A 23,654-nucleotide genomic window follows, 5' to 3' on the forward strand; every position below is an offset into this window, starting at 1 on the left:
TGGAAAGGAGAAGCACCTTCTAAAGCTCCTGTGACAGGGGTCACAGAGTCCTTTAAATAGAAGATGTCAGAGGTGTTAATATTCATTGATATTGATTAATATGACATATTCACCTAATAGAGCTGTAAACAATACCTACAAGGTTAGGGCTTGAATGCCATTTAACTTGGCACCTCCCATGATGATGTTTTGGTACCAGCGTAATGCACTCTTGCTATAATCATTTTCTGCAGCTAAGACAGACATCCCTTGACCCATACATCATATTCAATGTTCAATACCTGACCATGAGGCTCATCCATGCACCAGAACAGTGCCTTAACAGGATGAGCTCACGGTTGACATATATATTTGCCTGAGTAATTCGGACTACTGAAGCGTAAAACACCACTGCACCATCTGAAATGTGAACCTTTGGGTGTACGTCCTGGTAGAGTTTTCATAAAGTACCATGACGTTGCCTGAATCCATTAAAGGAGAAGTCACTGAAAATTGTCAGCTTGTAAGGAGAGAAGTTACTAAATGCCATTTATCACTGCATAGACTGAAGAACTCAAGGACACAAGTTACCCTTTAATCCCATAATGTCAAATAAAAATAGTCATTTTGTCAGATAAAAGAAAATAAACATTGAAGGTTTAGAAATGACGGGTAGAAAAAATGATGACATCAATTATCAACAGCAGAGACAGAAATAGTTAGAGAGACGGCCAGAGGCAACCTGTGAACTGCTGCTGTCGATTTCCTGTAAGTGTGCTGTGTCTCCTGTTCCTAGGTCAAGAAGTGGTTGGTGTGAATAACCAGTTCAAGGTGACCTGCCTGGCCTTGCAGCCCAGTGACCCCCATGTTTTCCTGTGCGGAGGGTTCAGCCCTGAAGTCAAAGCTTGGGACACCAGGACATGCAAGGTCAGCTGCCATTTACAGTATGTCTGCCAGGACTACCATGACGGTTGCATTTTGCAGCGCAAAGTGCTACATCGTATGATGGACCACTCACTGAGCAGTCAACCTTTACCAATGATAAAGGCTAGCTACATCAGTCTCATCTGCTGAGAGATTAGATTGCATCTCCTTCAAAACCATCTCTCTTTTATGGTTTTATCAGTGTGACACCAACCAAGGCTTATCAGTAAAACCACACGAGAAACAGTGGTGCTCAGTGACCTAGGCTAGCTGGTTTGTATTGACGGAGTACGGTATGACCCCAGATGACCCACATCCCATGAGGAGGGATGGGTGAGGGGAGGGTTCTTCCTTACATCGCTAATTGGAAATAACTCACTGATGACCTCACAAAGCCCATTAACTGGAGCTGGACAATGGCATGTTTTAGGTACAATGGCGACCTGCTTGAATAATCATTGAAAGGTCATTTTTATCCCTGAATAATAATAATTTTTGCGTATTCTTAGTCCTAGGCTTGGCAAGCTGGCTGATGGGTGTGTTTGGCTGGGTACTAATTTGCATCTTCTGCCCCACCAGGTGGTGAGGGTGTACCAGGCAGCCATCCAGCAGACCCTGGACATCCTGTTCCTGGCAGGAGGGAAGGAGTTTGTGACCAGCAGTGACTCAGTGAGCCGTGACTCGGCCGAGCGCACGCTCATCGCATGGGATTTCCAGACATCTGCCAAGGTGTCCAACCAGATCTTCCAGGTAAGCAGCAAGCACAGGCCTCCACCGAGGCTGCTGGGATTGCACTGGTGAATAAATGTGAAGCCTGTGGTAAACACTGAAGCTCAAGTTCTCCTGGTACCATGATTTTAACCAAGACAAGTGTACAGTGCTTGTGGAAAAAGTACTTTCAAAATAATGAAATGCAAACGTGTATAGTTTTGAATCCTGTGATGTCTTTAAAAAAAATATTTCTAATATTTTTTATTTGCAATTTACAATTGCATTTAGCAGATGTTTTTAGCCAAAGCAACTTACAACAAGTACATTTAACATGGTACATTTAACACCACTAGAGCTACAGATGGGCAAAGCCACAATCAAATAAGTTCCATTATCGAGGTGCATGCCTCAAGACCTGCAAAATAACAAGATATGTTTTGTAAAGATAGAAACAGTAATAGAGGTGTGGTCTGAAGAGGTGGGTTTTTAGATGTGTGCAGAAAAGAACCAATTAATCTACCTTCCTTGGGGAAGCTCACTCCACCATCGAGGGAATGGAGGATGGAGAAGAGGCAGGGCCGCAAGGAGCAGCTCCCGGGCGCCTGTAGAGATGGGAAAGCCAGCTGACCTATGACTTTCAATTACCGTGGTGTTCTTTTTATAGAAAATGTAGTATGGAAGCATTTGATTAAACATTATTGATTTGTTTTTAACTGACCAGGTAGTAGCTTGACAGTATGGAGGTCAGGTGCCATGAAAATCTATAAACATAAACATGGAGAGGTTGTTTGAGCAGTCTTCTTGAATATGATTTCTCTGAATCACCTGTTTGAAATATGAAGAATTGAGTCATCAACCACCTTACTCTCAGTTGTAGTGTAGAGTTGGGTTTTTATGGACTTTGCCCTGGAGGTTGAGTGTGTTCCTGTATTCTTCTGTGTTTTTGAAAACCGAAGGAGCGCTACACCTGCCCCAGCCTAGCCCTACACCCTCAAGAGGACTCATTCGTGGCACAGACCAACGGGAACTACATCGCCCTGTTTTCAACAGAGAGACCCTACAAGATGAACAAGAGGAAGCGCTATGAAGGACACAAGGTGAGTATCAGAGCGCCGCGGTGAGGTCACTGGCGTGTTGGCCAGGCGTTCGGCTGTGAGCTGTGCCGTTGGTTCCAGGTGGAGGGCTACGCGGTCGCGTGCGAGTTCTCCGCCGACGGCGCGGTGCTGGCCTCGGGGAGCTCCGGCGGCTCGCTCCACTTCTACGAGCACCAGAGCGCCCGGGCGCTGCGGACCTTTCCGGCGCATCAGCAGGCCTGCGTGGGCATCAGCCTTCACCCCGTCCTGCCCGCGGTGGCTGCCACGTGCGACTGGAGCGGGGAGATCGGTGTCTGGCACTGACGGCTGGGAGGGGTATGCAGGCAAGTGCAGACCTCCAGTCACTCCTTGCGCTTTCGCGCGCTCTCTTATTCCCTCTCGCACGCACGCACATTCCTCACAGACAGATACGCAGACTTTCAAGGCACGCCAACATTCTGGAAAACAGGGTGATTCACATACTCACTCAGATACTTAGTAACACAAAAAACCTGCTCTGATTTTCTTGGAAGATTCAGGTTTTAGTTTACTGCCAGTGCATTTTTTTTTTACTGACTTGGTGATGTAAATAAATCATGATGTGTCAAACTATTCGTTTTCATGTGTCTTGTGTGGATTCAATCTGAAGTATTCTGAACTTCAATTTTCTACCACCGCTCACACGGTAAAATACCTTATGAAGAGCTCCATCCTTAAACGTGACGTTGCCGATCATTCTTCTCTCTTCAGTTACCATGGTAACATTTTTGAAACCATAGAAATGTTTTTGAATCCCACAGGCAACCGCTCACTGTGCAAGCCACTCCCTCAACAGTAAACTGCAGTAGTTTACCAAGAGGGTGGAATTTCCATATATGTACTGTTGCAGCTTGTAAATTGCATCTGTATTGTTTAAATGTAAAAAAAATCGTTAAAAAATAAGGATTCATTAAGCAGATTTAAAGAGTGACTTTTCATTGTGTACCTTAAACACTATTTTATAGATCTAGAACTTAAATTTAAAGCAATGCTTGCTGCCGAGAACTGGAGGACTTGCCTTTTATAGTAGCTGTAGGTGTGAGTCCCAGTTCAGGCTAAAGTATTCGTCTGTGTACCACCTGTACTACCTTTTGAATAAACCCTCTTTTAAGATATGCCAGCTTCTTGTTGGGCTGCAGTGTGCTCACAGTGATCATAGTTAGCTGTTTTTGTTTTTTTGTGTACCATTTTTAATGCAAATGTGTTGTATTATGTTGTTCAAGGTAACCTATGAAGAGCTCTTAAATGTACTGTGAGAACCTATAGATGAATGAGTTCTCTGTCGTACTTCGTGCCTGCTGATTCAAGTGATATCTGCTGTATAGAACACTGAATTTTGCCTGACTACTGAGTGAAGACCTCTCATAAAGGGCACGGTAAATGTATAACTTTCAAAAGACTTTAAAAAAAAAACTATGTTTTGTACGCGAATCAGTGAAAAGCAGTCAAGACACGTTACATTGAAGATGATCAAAGAAAGCTCCGTTAATTAACATTTCAAAGTGTAAACTGCAATGCCTTTGTAAGTTCATTATCAAAAGTAATGAGTACGTGACCATATCTGCCATATTCAGAGACTGACCTTATTGTAGAATAAATTAAATGGCTGTCTTTTAAAATGTACTTTTCTGAATACTGTGGGCAGATCCCTATGTGGAATTGTCTTCTTTAATTTCATTCTGGGTTATTAGATGAGTCCACTGATGCAGAGAGAGCTAACAAGCAAGCCACTAAATAACCCATACTCCTTTATGCATGAAAAGAAGGAATTGGCCATTATAAGGCGAAGCATGTATCCTCGAAATGTATCTCAGGAAGGCAAGATGTAGTCTGCATTAGTTTGTCAGTTAAAGTGATATTGAATTACCACGCATCCACAAAAAAAAAAAAACATATGAGAACTGATATTTTGTAGCAGGTCTACCTTATGAAAAGATATTAAGAAAAACTGGTTACAGTAATTTGAATCCCACCCCCCCCCCATCCAAAAAAATATTAAATAATACCTCATTCCCTCATTCCAGCCATGATGCCAGCCTCAAATTTCATTTGCAAAAATGAACAGCGCGCATGGAACGCACAAAGCAATTTCTCTCAGGAAACTCTAGCTGTGGCCAGTCAGTCGGTCAGCCCCAGTAACAGCATATTCACATGTTCCCATAATCAGCCAATTGCATACACACAACCAATCCATTACCCATCCAATCACAGGCACGCACCACAAATGGAGTGCCTTTTTAAAACCAATAATCAGACGTCTCAGTGCGCTGATTGTCTCTGCTGGTGTGGATGCTTCGCTGTAACTGTTCAGAATTGCGCTCACCCTCCTCCATCCCAGCACCACCAGTTGTATGGATCTACTTCTAGATATTGGGGGTTTTTCTGGCATTCATCCTGTTTAGTAGGGGAGATGTATATTGCTCCCTGTAATACCTGAAACAGATCCATTCAGTGCCAAACCAAAAAATGTATTTACGTATTCATGAAAATATTTCATCTAAATACGTGACTTGTCCTGACTGGAATATATTTACAATACATCTTTGTGGCAATAAGTAAAACATGTAACAAACAAAAATGAATCAAGCTCTAATTCCAACTGTACATAGTGTTAAGTCCATCATTGTTCTTTATTATGTAAAGAAACATACAACAAAAATATAGAAACATGCATTATAATGGGAGTACAAACAGCTGACTTTGTTTCATGGAAAGATGTTACTGGATCTGAGGTAGAACAAGACAGTGACTTATTGGGGTTAACATAAAGAACTTTAATGTGTGAGGACAATTAAAAAAGGACAGAATATTAATTGTATTTATCTACAAAAAAAAAAGGTAAATGCCCCTGCCACGTTTTGACTTCAGGTTGATCGCATCACAACTGAGAAGATTCTGTTTTTGAGTCCTGTTTTTTTCAGGGTAAAAAATGTATTTTTGGGGGGAAAAAAAACTAATACCTTGAAGAACATACACACAATTTGAACCTCTCTTTGTCACCTGCTGATGACATCACCGGCACCAGTGGCAGTTCTTTTCTGCTGAAGGCAGCAGGGCAATAATAAAGTGGGCGTGAAAGTGAAGACAAGGTTTAACGGGGAAGACATTGCAGAAAAAATAACACCACAGTGAAAAGGAATTGTCGGAGCAAGTGGCTAATTCTGGTTTGGTCAACGCGGCCCATGCAGATCCTCTCTCTGAAATGCACAATGCTGAAGGAGGACCTGGCCTATCTAGAACGCTCTGTATACCCAGAATTATAAACACATATTTACACAACTGTGGGGTTTCACCAAACCGACAGCTCCAGCAACCTAAAAGAATTAAGGCAAAATGTACCAGGGGTGTCTGGTGGGAGTGAGTTGACTAAACCTGCCAGCTAATTTTTGTTTTGGATCAAAGTTAAGCTTACAAAGGGCTTAACCACAGCCCAGGGTAATTTGTGATATAAAAGCCAAATTGTGCCAAACAAATTTTATCAGTGATTTATAGAGGCTTCTTTCTAAGCCCCACAATTGAACTACCAAAATGAGGCATACAAATGTACGTATACATACTGAGAGAAACTGAAAGACAGTGGGAGGTCAGAATTCCCAACAGTTCTTTTGTGACCATGTTGTAATTTGTTAGAGCCAACAAATCTGACTTTCGCACACCTAATATGCACTGTATGCAAATACATAATTAGTATAACAGTCATTTCCAAAGCTGCCTTTGTTTGTAGCTTTGCCAATTACATTATAGTGCAATTGGAATCCATTCACACTATTCCCAACATCATCACTCTCCGTGTTATTGCTTTTTCAGAATGACACCCTTTCTTCACAACAATCAAGGAGAAATGTTATGTTCATTGATCTCTAAATGAGCAGCATGAGATATAAACCAACAATACTCAATTTATGATTTTCAGCAGCTGAAAGGCCTCCTCTCATAAATGCCATTTGGCCTTAAAGATTAGTGAATTAATACTTGCCTTACTAACCACTGAGTACAGTATAGTATCTAAAAAATAAAAACAGCAACTGCAGAAATTGGGCCTCCATCTCTTGACTTGGCACTTTTGATACATTTTGTATCAAACATGTTATTCACACTGGCTTTTAAGCAGCTCTTGTGTTACATTTGAAGCGCCTCTGAAATCTACCTGCACTGGAAACTCAAGCTGCAGCAAATCTTGGTTGCTCCTGGGTTAAAAGCAGGCACGGAAGAGGCCTAAAGAACTACGACCTTCATCAAGGCTGAGCCACTCAGTTGAGCAGGGTGCCGTACAGTTGCGCCTTGGTGAGGCTGTCCTTCCTACAGAGGCCCGTGTTCCCAGATTTTTGGTACTGTGTCGGCATCTTCCTCTGGTGGGTGGGGCTCTGCCGTTCTAGCTGGTAGTGTTGCATGTCGCACGGCTCCAAGGGGCTTTGGTTTAAGGACTCGGCCGAGCTGTTGGGGCTGACGTCCACGTATTCCTTCTTCATGCTGCCGGCGGTGCTCTCCTTGTCCTTGGAGCTTCCTGAGTGGAAGAGACTGCGCTCGGACTCTTGGCTGTCCTCCTTTGCCCGGTACAGGGGCCCCTTGTCTTGCTTGCACAGGCCCAGGCTGTGCTCTGGGCTGGGGCTGGGAGAGGCCGCAAAGCACTGGTCCAGGATGGCACTATGGTAGACGTCGTCCCCCTCCTGGAAGCTGCTGTAGAGGGGGCCCAGCTTGATCTTGGACGGGCCCACGGCGAAGTGCTGCTCCGAGAAGCTGTAGGGAGAAACCCGGCCAAGGTTTCGGTAGGAGTATGCGTTGATATCCTCCACGCTCAGCTGCCTCCAGCGACCGCTCAGCTCCTCCTCTGGGATGTGGACGCTGCCGCGGCCACCGTCGTACGGCTGGGCAGAGCCCACACTATGGGAGGAGGTGAGGCGTGGGGAGTGATAGGGTTCACTGAAGCAGGACGCGGTCCTAACGTAGGCTGGAGCGCTGCCATTCTGCGGGCCTTGGGCCACTTGCTGGAAGCTCCTTGACTTGGGGAAGCTGGGGCTGTCCTTTTCGTAGGAGGAGGTGCTCTTGCGCTCATACTCGCCGTCCCGCCAGTCCATGTAGAGGGCCTGCTGTGAGGAGGAGATGGTGCTGCTGAGGGCGTGGCCCTTCTCGTCCGAGGCCATGCTGAAGCTGGAGTAGGAGCTGGAGGCCGGCAGGGAACCGACGGCAAACTCGGCAAAGGAGGGTTCAAGGTGGGCGAACCCGGGGTGGAAGCCGTCCTCCTCGGGGTTGCTGTCGGTGGAGTTCTGGGGCTGGAGGACGCCCGTCTCCGGCCCCTGCAGGTCCGCGCTCTGCCGCCGCTCTCGCTGCCTCTCTTCCGGGCAGTACAGGGCCGTGTCGCTGCTGTACAGGTCCGAGGACTTGTAGGCCACGCGGCGGTGAAGGCCCTCGCTGCTGCCCATGCTGTTGGCCAGGAACTCTGGGTCCTGGGGATGAGGGCTCGGCGAGCGGGAGGCTGGGCAACTGGTGCCGGACTCTGGTTTCTCCAGCACCTTGGCGATGACGGCAGTAGGCACAGAGTCGGGGTAGGGCGAGTGACAGAGAGCCATGGTGACCCCGCAGCTATGCTTCTCCATGTGCATGCTGAGCCGTTCCTTGAAATCAGAGGGCAGCTAGGTGGAAAGAAAGAGAGAAAGGTAACTTGGTTGTTCAGTTGTTTAATATATCCCTTTATTAATAAATGAAGGTAGTCAGTGACTTCTTTTCTTTGCGATTCTTGAATTTGCTTCTCATTGTCTATGCTTTGGCAATATGTACCTCTTATGTGTCATACTAATATCACACTTTTTGGAGTGAAATGTTATATTGAGTAGGGGGAAGAGAGACAGGGAGAAAGAGGTGTTAAAAGAGGATGGAACAAATGAGGAACAGAAAAATAAATACTGTGTGGTACAAAAAGACAAAGCACAGCTGGAGAGGCAGCAATATGACGTTGCAGGGATTGCTTTTAGCAAGATGTGCAATGAAGAACTCATGAATATGACATCAAAGCTGGCGAGGGGGTGGGGGGGCGGCTAGGTTCTATCACATCAGCTACATCACAGATGGAGCAGTCTTTGCAGGTGTCAAAAATCGTGTGAAAATGATGAATCAGCCATCATCATATTGCTCGTGTATGACCTCTGAATGACGGTGTGTGCAAGATGCTCAACATGTCATCATCAGCACCCTTCCCCCCAACTTTCCTCCCCGCGGCTTAGAATGGAGAGAAATGATGTGTTCCCACATCCCACGTGGCCAGGGGATCGGGCGGTGGAACTTTCCGGTCCGGCCCACGCTAATGAACTTGTCGGGATTTTGCTGATCACAAAAACAGTGTGCTTTGCCAAGGATTTCTCTTCTCTCTTCCCCCCCCCCCCCTTTGCCTTTCCTGATCTCCATCTAGCAGTGCGGACACTGGTGCACCAAATCACTCACTCAGCGCTTCCGTGACCTTCTCTGCAGGACCCCTTGTCTTTGGCGATATACGAACAGAAAAAGTTGCAGTCAAAGTTGGAATTGTGGTTGAGATTTCCACTTGTTTTTCATCTTAGTTTTAGCTGGGAGTTTGGGGCGGGGTGGGGGGGGCTGGGGGGTGGGTGCGTGCTGGAGATTCCCTGTCAGCAGCATTTCATCTTGGTGGGTATCTTTCTCTGCATGATCAAACACACACCAGCTCTCTGGGAACAGCCTGGCTTCAGATTAGACTATCGCTAGAGGTTTCCAGGAGGGAATTAAAAAAAAAAAAGAAAAAAGACAGGAAGAAAAAAATATGTATTGCTTGGGATGAAAATAGATGCCAGGAATAAAGCACCGTTTGATGTCCGTGCTATTTTTAGAGCTGGCTCCCTACTGAAAATTCAGTGGAGAAGTAGGTGAGGCTTCAGGGTTAGCTGATGCTTCAACAAATCACACTACCCTCCACCACCACGCAGTTCCACATATGCATTTCTTTGGATTATAATTATTAGATATACTGTATCTATTTAAAAATGAATGACAAACAGGACAATGCATGAGGAAAATGTGTTCCTTGCTGTGCAGTGTTTATTTATTTTTTTTGCTCAGCAGTGGCCGTGTTTCTAAGCCATCTGTTGTGCTTAGAATAACGTGTCTATAATTACATTCTACACACATCCATACAATATGTATGACATATTGTGTGACTTACTGAAATTTGCACACTGTGAGGATGTGGAGGATGTGTTTATGGATACTTAAAGGGCTGAGGCCACTTTTCTCATTTTGCAAGTGGAATTTTCTAGAATCTTCCACCTTTATCCACTGTTTTTACACATGGCGGATGATGGATGCTGCTGTGGGTATCCGTGTATATGACTTGTGCATTGTGTCATGTGGCAGGTGGTGCTGCTAAAATCAAAAGCTGGATTTGTTCTCACTACGGGACATTACGCATTCCACATGTACATTTGTAGTCCATAGATCTATAAATGAGGTTCTGTGTGAGCTGTCGCCATGAATTCTGGGAAATTATATACAGAGTAGAGCTATAACTCTAGTTTGCATTGACATCTCCATCAACATTCCCCCAAGCCTGAGGCAGTGATGTATTCTGAGTGCTACATTCGCTTTCAAATATGTGCTCCCTACCCCTGGAGTTGCTCAGAGTAGGTACTGCACATTGGCTGGGGAAAAAAGGCTTTCTAGATGAGACTTTCTTCTTAACTCATTCATCAATAAACACTTTAATGCTCTTGCAGAAGGCTGCCAATAGAAAAAGCCATTGTCTGCCAAAGCTAATGCATTTTGGTCCTAATTCCTCAATTTAGCACCACAGGATGGGAACCTACAAAGAAAATGCACAGTAGGGAGGTTTTTCTTGGAACAACCTGACAAATGAAACAGTACTGATATAAAGAAAAGTTCAGAATATAAGTATACATAATTGTATAAGTCTTTAATGTAAAATGATGATTAACTAAGTGTAGAATGTAACTGTGATGGAAGAGGAGAGCAGAGAGGATTCTCTCACCTGTCAGATGTTCCTAATGTTTCCTAAACATTAGATAAAACTGCTCATGAAAAATATTTTGCCTAAGAAGTAATATTTCTTCCACAAAAAGATATGTCGCAATTATTCACAATCTTAAAAATTATTTTAAATAAAATCTAACAAAAACAAATTTGGATTAACATGCTACTTTATGGTGATACTTTGGGAACTGTATAGTGTCTCCCATGGCTTCCTGTTTATGTATCATCCATCACCATGTAAATAAAACACATTTTTTGACCTTTACAAGTCAGGTGATAATTATTAACAAATAAAGAAAAGAAAAGAAAAAAACTACAGATACAACTTTCCACTCTTACAGTAGATCAATAACTAAGACGTTTCAAACTACTGGGACATTACATCCTGGTAGAAGATGGAATTGCATCTTTCAGCAAGTCAATTCCCAAGCAATTCATAAAAATCAACCAAGAAATGGTGAATTGACCAGAAATGGACTGTTTTGCAATGGCCACCTTGGTCTCAAGCCTTATACTCAATTGGAAATTGCAGCATGTAGAATATTCAGTGAAGGTTATCCTTGTAAATGGAGGGTGAAAATAGAACTCCAGACGGAAGTAGATATTTGTGACTTTTTTGGGAAATGTAATTTGGGAAGTGTTATTTTGGTCGATTCCAATGAGATTAAAGTAGAATATGTCCCATGTTTGAGAATGGAAAATATAGCACAATACCTATTTATTTTATAGCCTAGTTCTCTATGAAAGATGCAAATAAATTTAGAAGACATGGTATACTCCCACAAGTGCTTGGTGATGCCATCACAAGCCACAGTGTGCTTCAGTAGATTGAACTTACATAAGGAAATGATGCATTCAGATTTTGTAAGGAGACATCTGCAAGATGTGGTACCATGCATTGCAGTGGATGACAGTTGTTTAAAACCTCTTGTGAAAAGAAAAAAAAACAATAAAAGTCTCCAGCAGAAGTTCTTTGTGGCTATGACTAACTGTAGATGAGAAAAACGAATTTTTAGAGCTAGCAAGCAAACACAGGCACATGGCAAGTAGTTAGACTTACTAAAGACATTCAGTAAAAGGAATTCCCTCCTGCTTGATAATGTTTCCACTAAAAGTCTTAAAAAATGTAAATCTCAGCCAACACCTTCTCTTTATGAGCTGCTGTTTCTCAAACTTGTTAATGAGCTGTCCAGATACTGCTCTTGAGTTGTGCTTGGGGATATGAGGGTAGACTTTGAGCCCAGCTGTTAAACACGTGAAAAGCAATACAAGGCTCAAATGCAATGTTACTGGTAATTTGATCACACAATATTTTGGTCCATATTATGATATTCCTGTACTGAAATTAATATTTTCTGTTTACACTTATGAAAATCACCAGGCAAAGTGCTTGTTTCTCCCCAGTGCTAATTTTCACCCAATGTTCGGCTCAGAAAAACCACCTCTGAACACTCAGTGATTCATGAGCAATTTTGCCAATGTATTTATGAGATCCCCCAAACATATATGCATCATTAGTCTGCCATGGTGCAAATGCAGTTTTTTTTAAAGGAGAGAAGAATGGTTATCTCTAAAGCCATTATGTAAACCTTCATCGCATCTAAAGGTAAAATGGCTCATATATTAATTCAACCCCCTGCATAAAAACAGCATAGTGGAATTTCAATGCACCATAAACGCGCTTACATTGCCCAATAACTTTCAATCTGGCATCATCATTACATATGGCCGTAAAAGCATTCCACAGAAACAGCCCAGACTCTGCTGCGCTGCACCAGCGGTGATGTGCTAGGACATGTAACATGAGGAGACAGGAGCAACAGGAGGAAGGATTGCCTTTTCTCTCAATGCATCATGCGTTCCACCACCTGACGGCTGGAGACCTCGGATGGAGACATGACAAATGGCAGAGACCACAAATAGATGACTTGAGAGATTGTCGCAACATAGCTTGTGCTGAAAAAAGCAACATAAATCAAGCTTAAGGCATGAAATGCCAGTGTGACATAAGGGACGAAAGCTTATAATGGGATTTGCCATTTTCCAGCAATCATTCAGGTGGTGTGGACTGGGACATACAGAAAAACAAAGGGCCTGACACAACCATATTAGCTTGGTAATGGATGAGCTGATTAGGGACACGATATCAGCTGCCCTTTATTTTTTTAAATTCCTATGCTGTTACAGCAAGTGTAGTGGAAAGCCACAAGTGTATTATATTCGTTCACACACCCAAAAGGTCTTTGGGAGCCTTGATCCTACTCTATGGCACTAGTTAAAATAGTGACAGCAATTTATAATGGACAAGCACAGGCAGAGTGGAGGCTTGCGGCTAAAAGGGCAATTTTTTCAAGTGTGGACGGGAGTGGAGTGAACTCACCTCTGACAGCTTGTGGGCTCTGTAGTGGGATTTGCTGCACTGCAGCAGCTGGGCAGCTAGGTTGCAGTCCTTCCTGTACAGGTCCTGAGGAAAGGAGAACCTTGGCATTAGATGGCACAAAAGCTTGACTGGGCAGTCTAGTACCTTCACTCAGAAGGTTGCAGTGGCTATTTTCAGAGCTAGCATGCCAATAACAGGGCCAATAACATATTTTCAATGCATTTGACTGAAGTTCAGAAAGTCATAAATAACAGACAAATCTGTGGCCTTTAAAATAGAGAACAATTCTTATAGTAAAAAAAAACACATTCTGGATGAACTATAGCTTGACAAACAAAGAGACAATAGAAAAATATCTATCCTTAGCCCAATTTTCCAAGCTTTATGGACCACTGCCTTAATCTCACTGCAAAATTGGAAAAATTGTGTTTTTTAGAGAAGAGGTCAAAGTCTTGACAGGTGCAGCCCATCAAACCATCTTTAGAGCCTAATGTGCAGTAAATTGTGTGTGGCTAGAGCCATTGGCATCTAGCAATGTAAATGCTGAGAGAACTGAGGATAGAACTCAATTGGCTCCCCGGTTCACTAAATCTGGAAATAAAGGGGCACTGGCAAGAAAATGGTCGTAACGCTGCACCTTAAAAGCTTGCTAAGAGCCTTATTTTAATGAGAGCCAGGCTGTTGGAGGTAGATGATAGCTGTGGCAGAATCAGGTCTTTTGTGCCTGAGGAGCCCTGATGCTTTACCGTTTTCTCTGTCCTTACTTCGCGTTATCACTGTCACCATATAGCAATAGGACTTTTTTCATGCTAATGGGTGTTTTCACATCGCAGTCAAATCAGATTTGATAGTCATATATAGAGACATGTATGGCTCCTTACAGTCTCTGTAACATCAAAATCACAAGTTAATTAATTAATAGAGAATGCATGGAGTGCTGACTGTACACTCTCCTTAAAATGTATTAATAATAAACACAATTAATTAATTAATTTTTTTATTAATTAATTTTAAGGAGAATGTACAGGCTACACTCCATGTGTATTTTTTCATTATATCCAGACAGGAGGGAAGCAGGAAGGATTACATATAGAGATGGGGCTGTAATTCGTAAGGTGCCATAGTTTGGAATGGAATCCCCAGCCACACTGGAGAATTTGTATATGAGACAGCTGCCCTACAGACTGAGCCACACAGTCTTCCAATATGATGTCAATCCAATTTTATTTAGTTAAGATTGCACTAGGATTTACTAACCATAGTAAAGCAGTACACTACCAAGACACACCTCTTACTTGATACAAAGGCAAGTACAACACATTCATCCAAATTATGGACTGTTAAAGGCCCTGTGCAATCATAATCATAATTTTGTTACATACAAGTCTTAGGCTCTTTATATGTTAATAACCAAAGAAAATAAATGCTATGATATTAAATATATTTTACTGATTTGACATTTAGTCACTTTGTTTTTACCCTGAAAAAAGTTATTATTTTGTCCACTACAGGGGGATTTAGTTCTGGTTATTTGTAGACCACATATCTCACATAAGTAATATTCCATTTGCATTTCAACCAATCAGTGGTGCAATCATTTAGTATTCCACCAATCAAAAGTGAACCATAGATATTCTGTGTCAGACCTCAAATTTTTGTATGTGAATGAATGACAAAAAGCAAGTATGAATCTTATTGCTTAATGAACACTTAAAATGCAACTTAGTATTTAAAAAAGTATTCAGCTTAAGGGAGGGCTCATCAAAGAAAAAAAGACAAATCTGGTCTATCGTTTACTTTTTTTCCAGAGGCCAGAGAACAAAACCCCCGACATAATCAAGAATTGTGAAAACTTCTGTGACTCTCAGGAACCAGTCCCTCAGCTCTAATGAAGGCTCTTAGACTGTACAGAGATTTGACATGCGTAACCTCCTTATAAAGCAGAACTGTTCAGCACAACCATATTCTGGTCCCAGTTCAAGTGAGTTTGGAAAAGAAGTGATTGGGTGTTCTCTGAACACTCTGGCTTATCTGATTTATGGATACCCGGCTTGCTCACATCAAAGACAATCTGCAACCAAAAATGGAAACGTGCCCCAGGAATTCTCTGCGCATTCTTTCGCCTCAAAAGACTGAACAGCAGAGACCAGGCCACAGGTTTAATGGAGACGATTCAATCCAGGCTGCAGATAAGCTCACATCAAAGGCTAGTTGGACTACCTGGCCTAGTGGAATATACTATTCGGCAACAGTGGAGTTTTATTGGTTAAGATTTATCCAATCAAAAATAGTGAAGTGGTGAATAGATCACAATATAGAACATTTTTGTGGAAAAAACATAGGCTTTAGCTACTCTTATGGAAGATATGAGCAACCTCAGAGGAAAGCAGATATGATACATAGAAATGATTATTCTCTTAAAAGAAATACATGTGAATGAGTGGTCTGGGAAATACTCACGTTGTCCTCTCGCAGTTTCTCAATGGTAATCTTGGCCTCCATGAGATGGTTGTTGAGCACAATGATCTCTCGGCTCAGGGCTCTCTTCTCCTCATCGTGGTGCTGAGACTGAATGAGACAAAATGTTAGAAGGCAAATAATAATAATAATAATAGTCACAGTCAGTAAATAAGGCTGCAAGCCTATCATAATGGACATAAATGAAGGGGAGAGGAAAAGTGCATTGTCTTCCAAGCCTTAGAAGGTTTAATGAATTCCAGGATTATGTCATGTGCTTCAGCTCCTCAGAAATCATTGCTGATGATGTGGTGTATTCAGTCTCTTGTGGCGGCCATGTTTTTTCACAAAGAAACTTTGACTTTAGGTTAGGTTAAAACTAGAACAAACTTGATCAGTGCCAAGGATCACTTCAGTATCAACTATGCATCATGAGAAGAATATTCATAAATATGTTTCAATACTGAACAAAAGCTGAATTTTCAATTCCTTGTAACAGGAACTGTCACCATTCTCATTTTATATTGTTCACGGTGTTGTTTCATGCAGAATATGATTCACGCCAATAGGCCAAGTCTGAATTTAATTACAGTGACATCATTTTTAAAAAATAAAAAAATAGCCAGAAAATATTGAATCGCTTGTAGCAGCCATGTTTTTTTGTCTGATTGTGTTCAAACTTGGTACACAACTATATCATAGCCCTGTGTTTAGCCACATCAAGTTTGAAAATGATTAACATCACAATGACTGGCATAGCCTCATTAGCATATTTTGTTATTTATGGTACAAATTAATCTGTATGTAGCACGGATGTTTTTCGATGTAGGAACATTTCCTTTACAAACTTGTTAGAGGCCGGTTCATCCGTGCTATGTACCAATTTTTCTGTTCATTGGTTCAAGATTTTGGACGCACATATTTTTACTTATAAAAATGTTTGAAAAAGGGAAGAAGGCTGAATAATAATAGTAATAGAAATAACAATTACAAATATAGCTTCCAGCTGAAATGAAGGGGTCCAAGAAAACCACCATAAATAGCAAAAATAGGCATGTTCATTATTTTACCTTTATGTTGGCAGTTTAATGGTTTTTATATCAATGTATATACAATGTATATTAATGGTGCTTCTATCAATGTATATACCAAGTTACATCATATTAAGTCAAACCAGTTTTGATTGATTCGCATTTTTGTAAAAAGCCACACCCACTGGCTTGTTTTTTGGCATGGTAACTTTATTTTAACAGCTTTTAAAAAGGAGGGTCTCTTGAACAAATTAGTGCAAACTGCATGCCAATACACCAGCTTCGCTGCTTGGACCCCTAAAAAAAGCACAACAAAAACAATAGAGTTCCAGTCATACATTCAATCTCAAGTATTTAACAAAATCAATGGTCATATTTTCGGTGTGTAAAGCCCTTTAGAGGGTAGAAAATAGAAAAGGTGTTTCTCTATTCTATTTTTAGTTCCATTGACACTGTAAACATATCCTGACAAGCCAACCTATTAATAAAATGACATAATGAGCTCAAAATGCTCCCCTGCTGATCAATTAATTAGGCCCTTGTGTTATAAAGCTGTGTCTGACAAATGATTTATGTTCGGGGGGCCCTTTTCACAACATATCCACTATTATTCTGTCATACAGAGGTGGGGGGGCATTGTTACAGACTATAATTAACGTTGGCATAACCAATAACTGGTCATTGATATTCAAAGCTAGCCTCAAGACTTCCCATTAATCACTCACTGTGCTGCTCCACAGGCTCCTTCAAGCATCTGACCATATAATGATATTACACACTAGTGAAGGTGGGACTCGCCTCTGCCCCCAGTCTTCCCCAATGGTGGGAAATTGGGATATGACTTCAGTCATTTTTTTATTTATTTGAAGAAAGGGGACTTATACATTTGGCATACCAACAATATCGTTGTGTGCCGTCAGTCCCTTGGATGTATAATTGACCCCCATGACCCCTCTGTGCCAAAATGACCCTCAGTGGGTGACCACAAAAACAGGAAATGTGGTCATGGACTTCCTCTGATGTCCATACTTGTTCGTGCTGCTCATTTCCTGGCTCTAACTACTGTGATTGATAGGTCCTGTTTTCTGCAGAAGACGGGAGGCATCAATCATCTAAAATGGGCTTGTTCACTGTGTTGTAGTTTTATTATAAATATCTGCAACCTATATCTTTTTCATACTATTTAGACTTTTGACTTCTGTTTGACTTTTTTCTTAAACTATTTTTTTCCCCTGTCATTTTTAATGCTTTGAATGACTAGCAAGTAGCCATAGCCATAGGTGACACTGCAAGACTGTAGATTACTGCCATAACCCTGGTTCTCTGAAAAATCGAGTGCAACTGGGTAACATCCAGGTGGTAGAACCTCACAAATTTGAAAAGCGCAGCCTTGCAGGTGCACAGATTTCCTGAAAGGAGACCCCATGGCCCACAATGCAGCCATGTCCCACACAGAAAGTGTCCGCAGGCCCAAGGGAGGCATACCATAGCAACAGCTTCCACAAGCCAGTGGGACAGCCGCTGCTTAGAAAGGGCTTCCCCTTGCAGGCTGGGGCCCAGGCAACAAAGAGCTGGGTGCTCTTTCAGAAAGCCTTAGCTTTTGCCATATACATGTGGATAACACTACATGGTCTTTGAAACCGATATGACAAGCAATAATAGCTGCCATGTAGACCTTCATGGTAGAAAATGATTTCCCTTTATCCATCAGGTTCTGTAAAAAGCACAGTATGCCAGAAACAGTGCCCTGATAAAGTGGCCCACCACTTTTCAAACACCTGCCACTTACTGTCTTAAAGTGGCCTGGTAGAGGAGGCTCTTGCGCTCTGGATGGTTGTGTAAGGTCTATACATCTCTATCAACAGGAAAAACTATCTTCATATTCACTTGATCACGGCTAGAGAGACTGCTCGCATGGTGACTGGGTACAGTACGTCACTTCCTGTCCTATAATGGAGTGTTGTCTTCTCTGCTAGTTCCCTCTTTGCTGATCACTAGGGTAACTGGGGGATGTGAACCAAGCATGGCCTCTGAAAGTACAAGTAGGCCTAACCCCACCAGGAAAAGCAAGAGCGAAGGCCTGCAGACCTAAAGGAAAGCGCAGAGAGATGCTATAAGCCATCTCTCTCAGGTTATAGCGAAGGCAGCAAACTAGCAACAAAAAGAGCTTATGAGCACTGACTTGTGTTCCAAAACCTTTCACGCCCTGTGGGGGCTGATCTGAGGATACATCTTCCTCTGGACAGATAAGTGCTAAGTTTTGCATGGGATACAAGGTTGCAGATGTGTATGCAGTACTGGAATGTTCATGAGAAGAGAATGTCAACCGAGCAGGAGTAGCACTACACTGTCCTATATGCTCTTCCAGAAGGGCGGGAGCCTCCTTTGGATGCACAACTTTATGCCAGAGCTGCATGTCAGTTCCTACAGGTGGATCTCGGACGGGAGGTAATGAAAGGGAACTGTAGTTTTATTTTTTTGAACGATAACCATTTCCAATGAATATATAGCACAACGCAGCTTATTTAGGTAGATTATTTTGTTTCATAATGCAATGATACTTCTGTCATTTTTTAATCTTTAGCCCATTGAAGCCATGCATTTTCCCTCCAATTTAAACAGATGATAAAACAAAAAAGCTCTCAAAGCCAGGGATAAATGACAAAAGAGGGGCCCATTAAAGAAGAAATCTTCTCAAGATTAATGGAGTAAGTCACATATGACTGAACAAAGATGATTTCAAACATTAATTTCTGCATGAAATTAGCAATGCAGTGGAGACTTTCCAGCATTAATATCCATCATCCTCCCTTGAAGCTGGCACACGTTTATTCAACCCCCCTGTGCTGTTATGATGGCAAAAAACGCTAATGCTTACAATATCTTTCTGTGGTCATTACAATGGGAATGTCTGTTAGTGTACATGCTAATTATATGCAATGGATTCTTCAACTGTGAAATACGCACCTATAGATGTATTACAGTTAAACATCAGCACTGAAATACACATTTATTCTCTAGGGAATAATAAGCATTTAAATTATTTTTCTGTGGCTGTATTTTTGTTTTTAATAAAGGAATGGTCTTTCACTTTTAACTCTCTTTTAAATTATCCTTTTCAGTACCTTCCCTGACAGCACACCGACATAAGGCTGATGTAGGCGCTCTGTCATGCTGCATCTGTAGGATGCAGCTGTTACGTAGTGTGGAGGTAGTTTATTCACTGGGAAACACCTACATCGCTTACCACAGAATCCAATTTGTCCTAATTATTAAAGAAAATGTAATACTTTTGGCACAGATTTTTGTCAAAATTATCAAGCAAAACATTCTTCTTACTGAGAGCAAGAAATAAAAATTGCAAATAAAAATATTGATTTCAAGAGTAAAACAAGAAGGAAAAATATTGCAAATATTTGTTCTATGTGCAAACTCTGTTGTGCTTTTGACACAAATGTGATTCTATAGCTGACCAGCGATAAACAGTGTAGCATGACATCTTCCCAATGGGCAACCTCCTCGCTATGTCATAACTACTTCCCACAAACAGAAAGCGAATTTCTGTCTGGGTTGAATTGGTATACAGTACATGTGAACTCTAATTTCTGAGATTGATCTGCCTATATGTTCATAAAGTGGGTCCTATTTCAAGAATATTCATCTATTGCTCAAAGTGATAAACTATGAAACAATGGTAAAATGTTAAAGAAATAATTTCAAAATATTAAAGAAATTCCTGAATTTTAACATGCCACCAAGCGAGTCCTCTACCTTTAAACAGTGTTTGAAATGTCTCATTGAAATGTTATTCATGCAAATAAAAACATAAAAACTTAAATCTGTCCTTTAAAATGATATGATGATTACCAAAACTACTCATTTGACACATATAAAAATATAAAATAAAAAATAGTAGCATGAAAAAAAAATCCAATCTACTTGTAGTTCTCTGTTCAAATGCGCTAACCTTGAATTTCTCGCTTGTAAAGCTCTGCCTTTGAATGGATGGAATTTGTGTATAGAAATAGATTGTCAGTTCCAATTCAGGCCTGTGATTGTCTAGAGGGACCCAGAGCACAAAGACAGAGGGCACAAGGCAGAAATGAAATTTTCTACTTTCAACCCCCACAAGCTGTTCGATCTGGTTTTGCTTGCTCATAGAGGGTTAGAGTATTTTACAGATTTTCGACTTCATAAATGTTCTGGCACAATCTTGGTATTTGTCTTTTTTTATGATTGGTGTCTGATTAAATAATTTTGATGACAGGCCTGTGGTTGCAGAGAGCCATTAGTCCAGTGCTGAAAAATGGAGGCAATCAGGCATTTTTAATCAAATTTAATTTGGGTTTTGTGTGTGTGTGTGTGTGTGGATGGAGGGGGGGGGTAGGTGGTCAAACCACAGATATTCTATTCTTGATATTACCCAGCACAGTCGCAACTGAATTTACATGATATAATTTCAGTTAATTGATGTCTCATTTATTGAACACACATATAATTATTATAAATTGCTCAGTTTGGGAAGTGTGGATGGGCATTAATGCATTGATTATACACATTTGCTTGCCATTGCATTGAAGATTTAGGGTCTTTCTCTGTTATCAACATCACAGAACAAACCCACTGAGATATTGAGGAGCAGAGAGGGAAGGTACTATAAAACACACAGGTGAATACTTTTGACCATAACTTTTAATTTAATTTTAAAATATTGTTAAACAATTCTGAACCTTAATTAAGGGCTTCTGTAAGCTATACATATGCATCATTAAGGTCTCACTTCTCGCAATTTTTTTTGTCCAAATTGTTTGCCCTGGCCCTGACTGTTTAAGGGAGAAATGCATTTTAATTTGACATGAAAAGTGTGTTGGAACTCTTGTCTTTACCACGGTTTCTCTAACTCCAGAGTAAAGCCAACGTAAATGTCCCAAATTATGTTGGCCAGGAAGCTTTATAAATGTACACATAATATCAACATACTATATGGAAAAACTGCATGAAAATACTCAATCATTTAAAATCTCAGCTGAGGATTGATGTCAAAAGCCAAAATAGGATTGATGTCGTGCTATTGTTTTCTTTGGACCTTGGCTTGACCCGAGGCTTGAAAAAGTATCACAGTATTGAACGGCTACAGCCAAGCAAGTTTTTGTCATAGCCTCTTGTCATGTCTCTTGTTAAGCATTCTATTTATGTACCTGAAGGCCCAAAGTCAATAAAGAAATAGATATGAAATTAATTTAATTTCTACAACAAATAAAAAATCTGATTCATATAGCTAATATCCATGTACAACCATAAATTGCTGTATTACAATCCAAAAATTAAGCACCTGAACAAAAATAGATTTATGGGAGCAGCATGAATCCAGAGGTCAGCTGTAAAATATATTATTACAGCCAGGGCAAATACAGTGATGCCCTCCATGTTTTTCTTTGCTCTTCTTATGCCATAGTCCATCTGACACCACCTGCACAAAAGATACGAGCTGTGGCAGAGCCGTGCCTCTGATGTCATCAGGACACTAAAGAATATGACTGAGAAACTAATTTTAATTTAAATTAATTTAATTAATTTTCGGCCGTAAAATCGGCCGTAAAATCCTTACTTACCTTTTATCTTTTTACAAATCACTCAAATGTCCAGAAAATGCTTAAATTCTGGGATATATCAGGTTCTGCTTTAAACCACCAACTTATTTTTATATAAGAGAACACGTTACTGTACTGTACTGCGTTACTTCTCGTTAAAAGGCCTGTAGAGTATGGGTTTGAGAAGGCATGGTTATTAAAACAACAGACACGCAATGGGAATTGTTAATGTGGTGGCACTCCTTTGGGTGTAATTTGCCTTTTCATTGAAAAATTTTAGCGAATGAGAACATGGGGAGCAATACCTCAGAAAGCTTGTGTGTAAGACAGCCCATACTGATGAGATCCATAATTAGCAAAGCATTTTCAAACCCTAAATCTAACATAATGACTTGTCTCCACTATATAATGAGTCCTTGAGTCTCACCACCACAGGGTAAACAGTGCTCTATAGTTCACTCCATCACTACCGCACAAGCCAGATGCTAAAGTGACTGAAAATTGCCTCTTGCAGACGTTCTGTATTGTTGTAAATACGTAAAGTGGTTTCACAGAGAACTTGTTTATGCTTGTGAGCATCGGCGCTTCTAAGACAAAAGACTACCGAGGTAATTTAGACAAAATGCCAAGATTGTATAAACTACTATAACGTCAAGTCGATGGGGCAGGGGGGAGGACTGAAAATGATCTGACAATATATAATTGTATTGGGGGGGGCATAATTCAAAGTGGGCAGGCCTGGCCCCTGCAGACCCACCTACAGGGACAGGTCTCCTAGGTATGGTCTGTATTATCTGACTGTAAATCTGTCTGAAATAAATCTGACTGAAGACAGAAATCCCTCTAAAGCACTCAGATTAGAATCAACCATTCTGGTTGGAAGATTCTATTTTGTTTTGTGCCTTTTAAAGAATATGACAAACATTTTAGAGTTGATTTACTTTCTTTCTTTCCAAACATTCATTGCAGAGCTATGGATAAATCAACTCTCAACTGTTTTTTATCTTGCTTGGTCAGTCTTTTAGACAGTTATTATTATTATTATTATTATTATTATTATTATTATTACAGGAATAAAGTACTAGAAAGCTATTCACCTCCACAGATTTTCAGTCAGATTTTCTTAATGCAGGAAACTAGTAGACACATCCCTTAGTTGAAGCAATGGAAAATGATAGCACATGAACGCAAATCAACTCTCATTAACACTATGCCTAAGCACAGTCAGTGCCCCTTCAAAAAGGGAGGCCTTAGGACTTAGGTGGTTTACAGAGGTGTGCCTCTTATCAGACCCCCAAAGGAAAACAGACTGTGTTTACTGTGCTGACAGGGAGTCAGCAGGGTTTGATAAAGAGAAACAGTACAATGGCAGCTGCTAAATATTCTACTGGATCAGCATTATGTAAACCTTAAGTTATCTTTCAGATGTGTTTTATGGTGCAGTACAGTGGGTTGCTGACTAAAGAACACCATTCAA

The 23,654-nt window shown here is 41.1% G+C and overlaps 2 protein-coding genes across 2 annotated transcripts in view; one reads left to right on the forward strand and one right to left on the reverse strand.

Annotated features, from left to right (window-relative positions):
• wdr25 (WD repeat domain 25) overlaps nucleotides 1–3,297 on the forward strand; it is a 35,920-nt gene extending 32,623 nt beyond the window's left edge. The window contains exons 4-7 of the mRNA XM_064329388.1: nucleotides 776–906; nucleotides 1,483–1,653; nucleotides 2,571–2,711; nucleotides 2,790–3,297. Of these exons, the coding sequence (XP_064185458.1) occupies nucleotides 776–906; nucleotides 1,483–1,653; nucleotides 2,571–2,711; nucleotides 2,790–3,011 (665 nt within the window). The 3' untranslated portion in view covers nucleotides 3,012–3,297. The remainder of the gene's footprint in view (nucleotides 1–775; nucleotides 907–1,482; nucleotides 1,654–2,570; nucleotides 2,712–2,789) is intronic.
• A 2,033-nt stretch (nucleotides 3,298–5,330) lies between these two features.
• The window catches only part of LOC135251695 (brain-enriched guanylate kinase-associated protein), a 66,261-nt gene continuing 47,937 nt past the window's right edge, over nucleotides 5,331–23,654 (reverse strand). Inside the window, exons 5-7 of the mRNA XM_064329373.1 lie at nucleotides 15,559–15,666; nucleotides 13,099–13,182; nucleotides 5,331–8,356 (exon numbers count right to left, since the gene is read on the reverse strand). Of these exons, the coding sequence (XP_064185443.1) occupies nucleotides 6,977–8,356; nucleotides 13,099–13,182; nucleotides 15,559–15,666 (1,572 nt within the window). The 3' untranslated portion in view covers nucleotides 5,331–6,976. The remainder of the gene's footprint in view (nucleotides 8,357–13,098; nucleotides 13,183–15,558; nucleotides 15,667–23,654) is intronic.

This window comes from Anguilla rostrata, chromosome 1, assembly GCF_018555375.3.
Source record: "Anguilla rostrata isolate EN2019 chromosome 1, ASM1855537v3, whole genome shotgun sequence".
NCBI classification, from domain to species: Eukaryota; Metazoa; Chordata; class Actinopteri; order Anguilliformes; family Anguillidae; genus Anguilla; species Anguilla rostrata.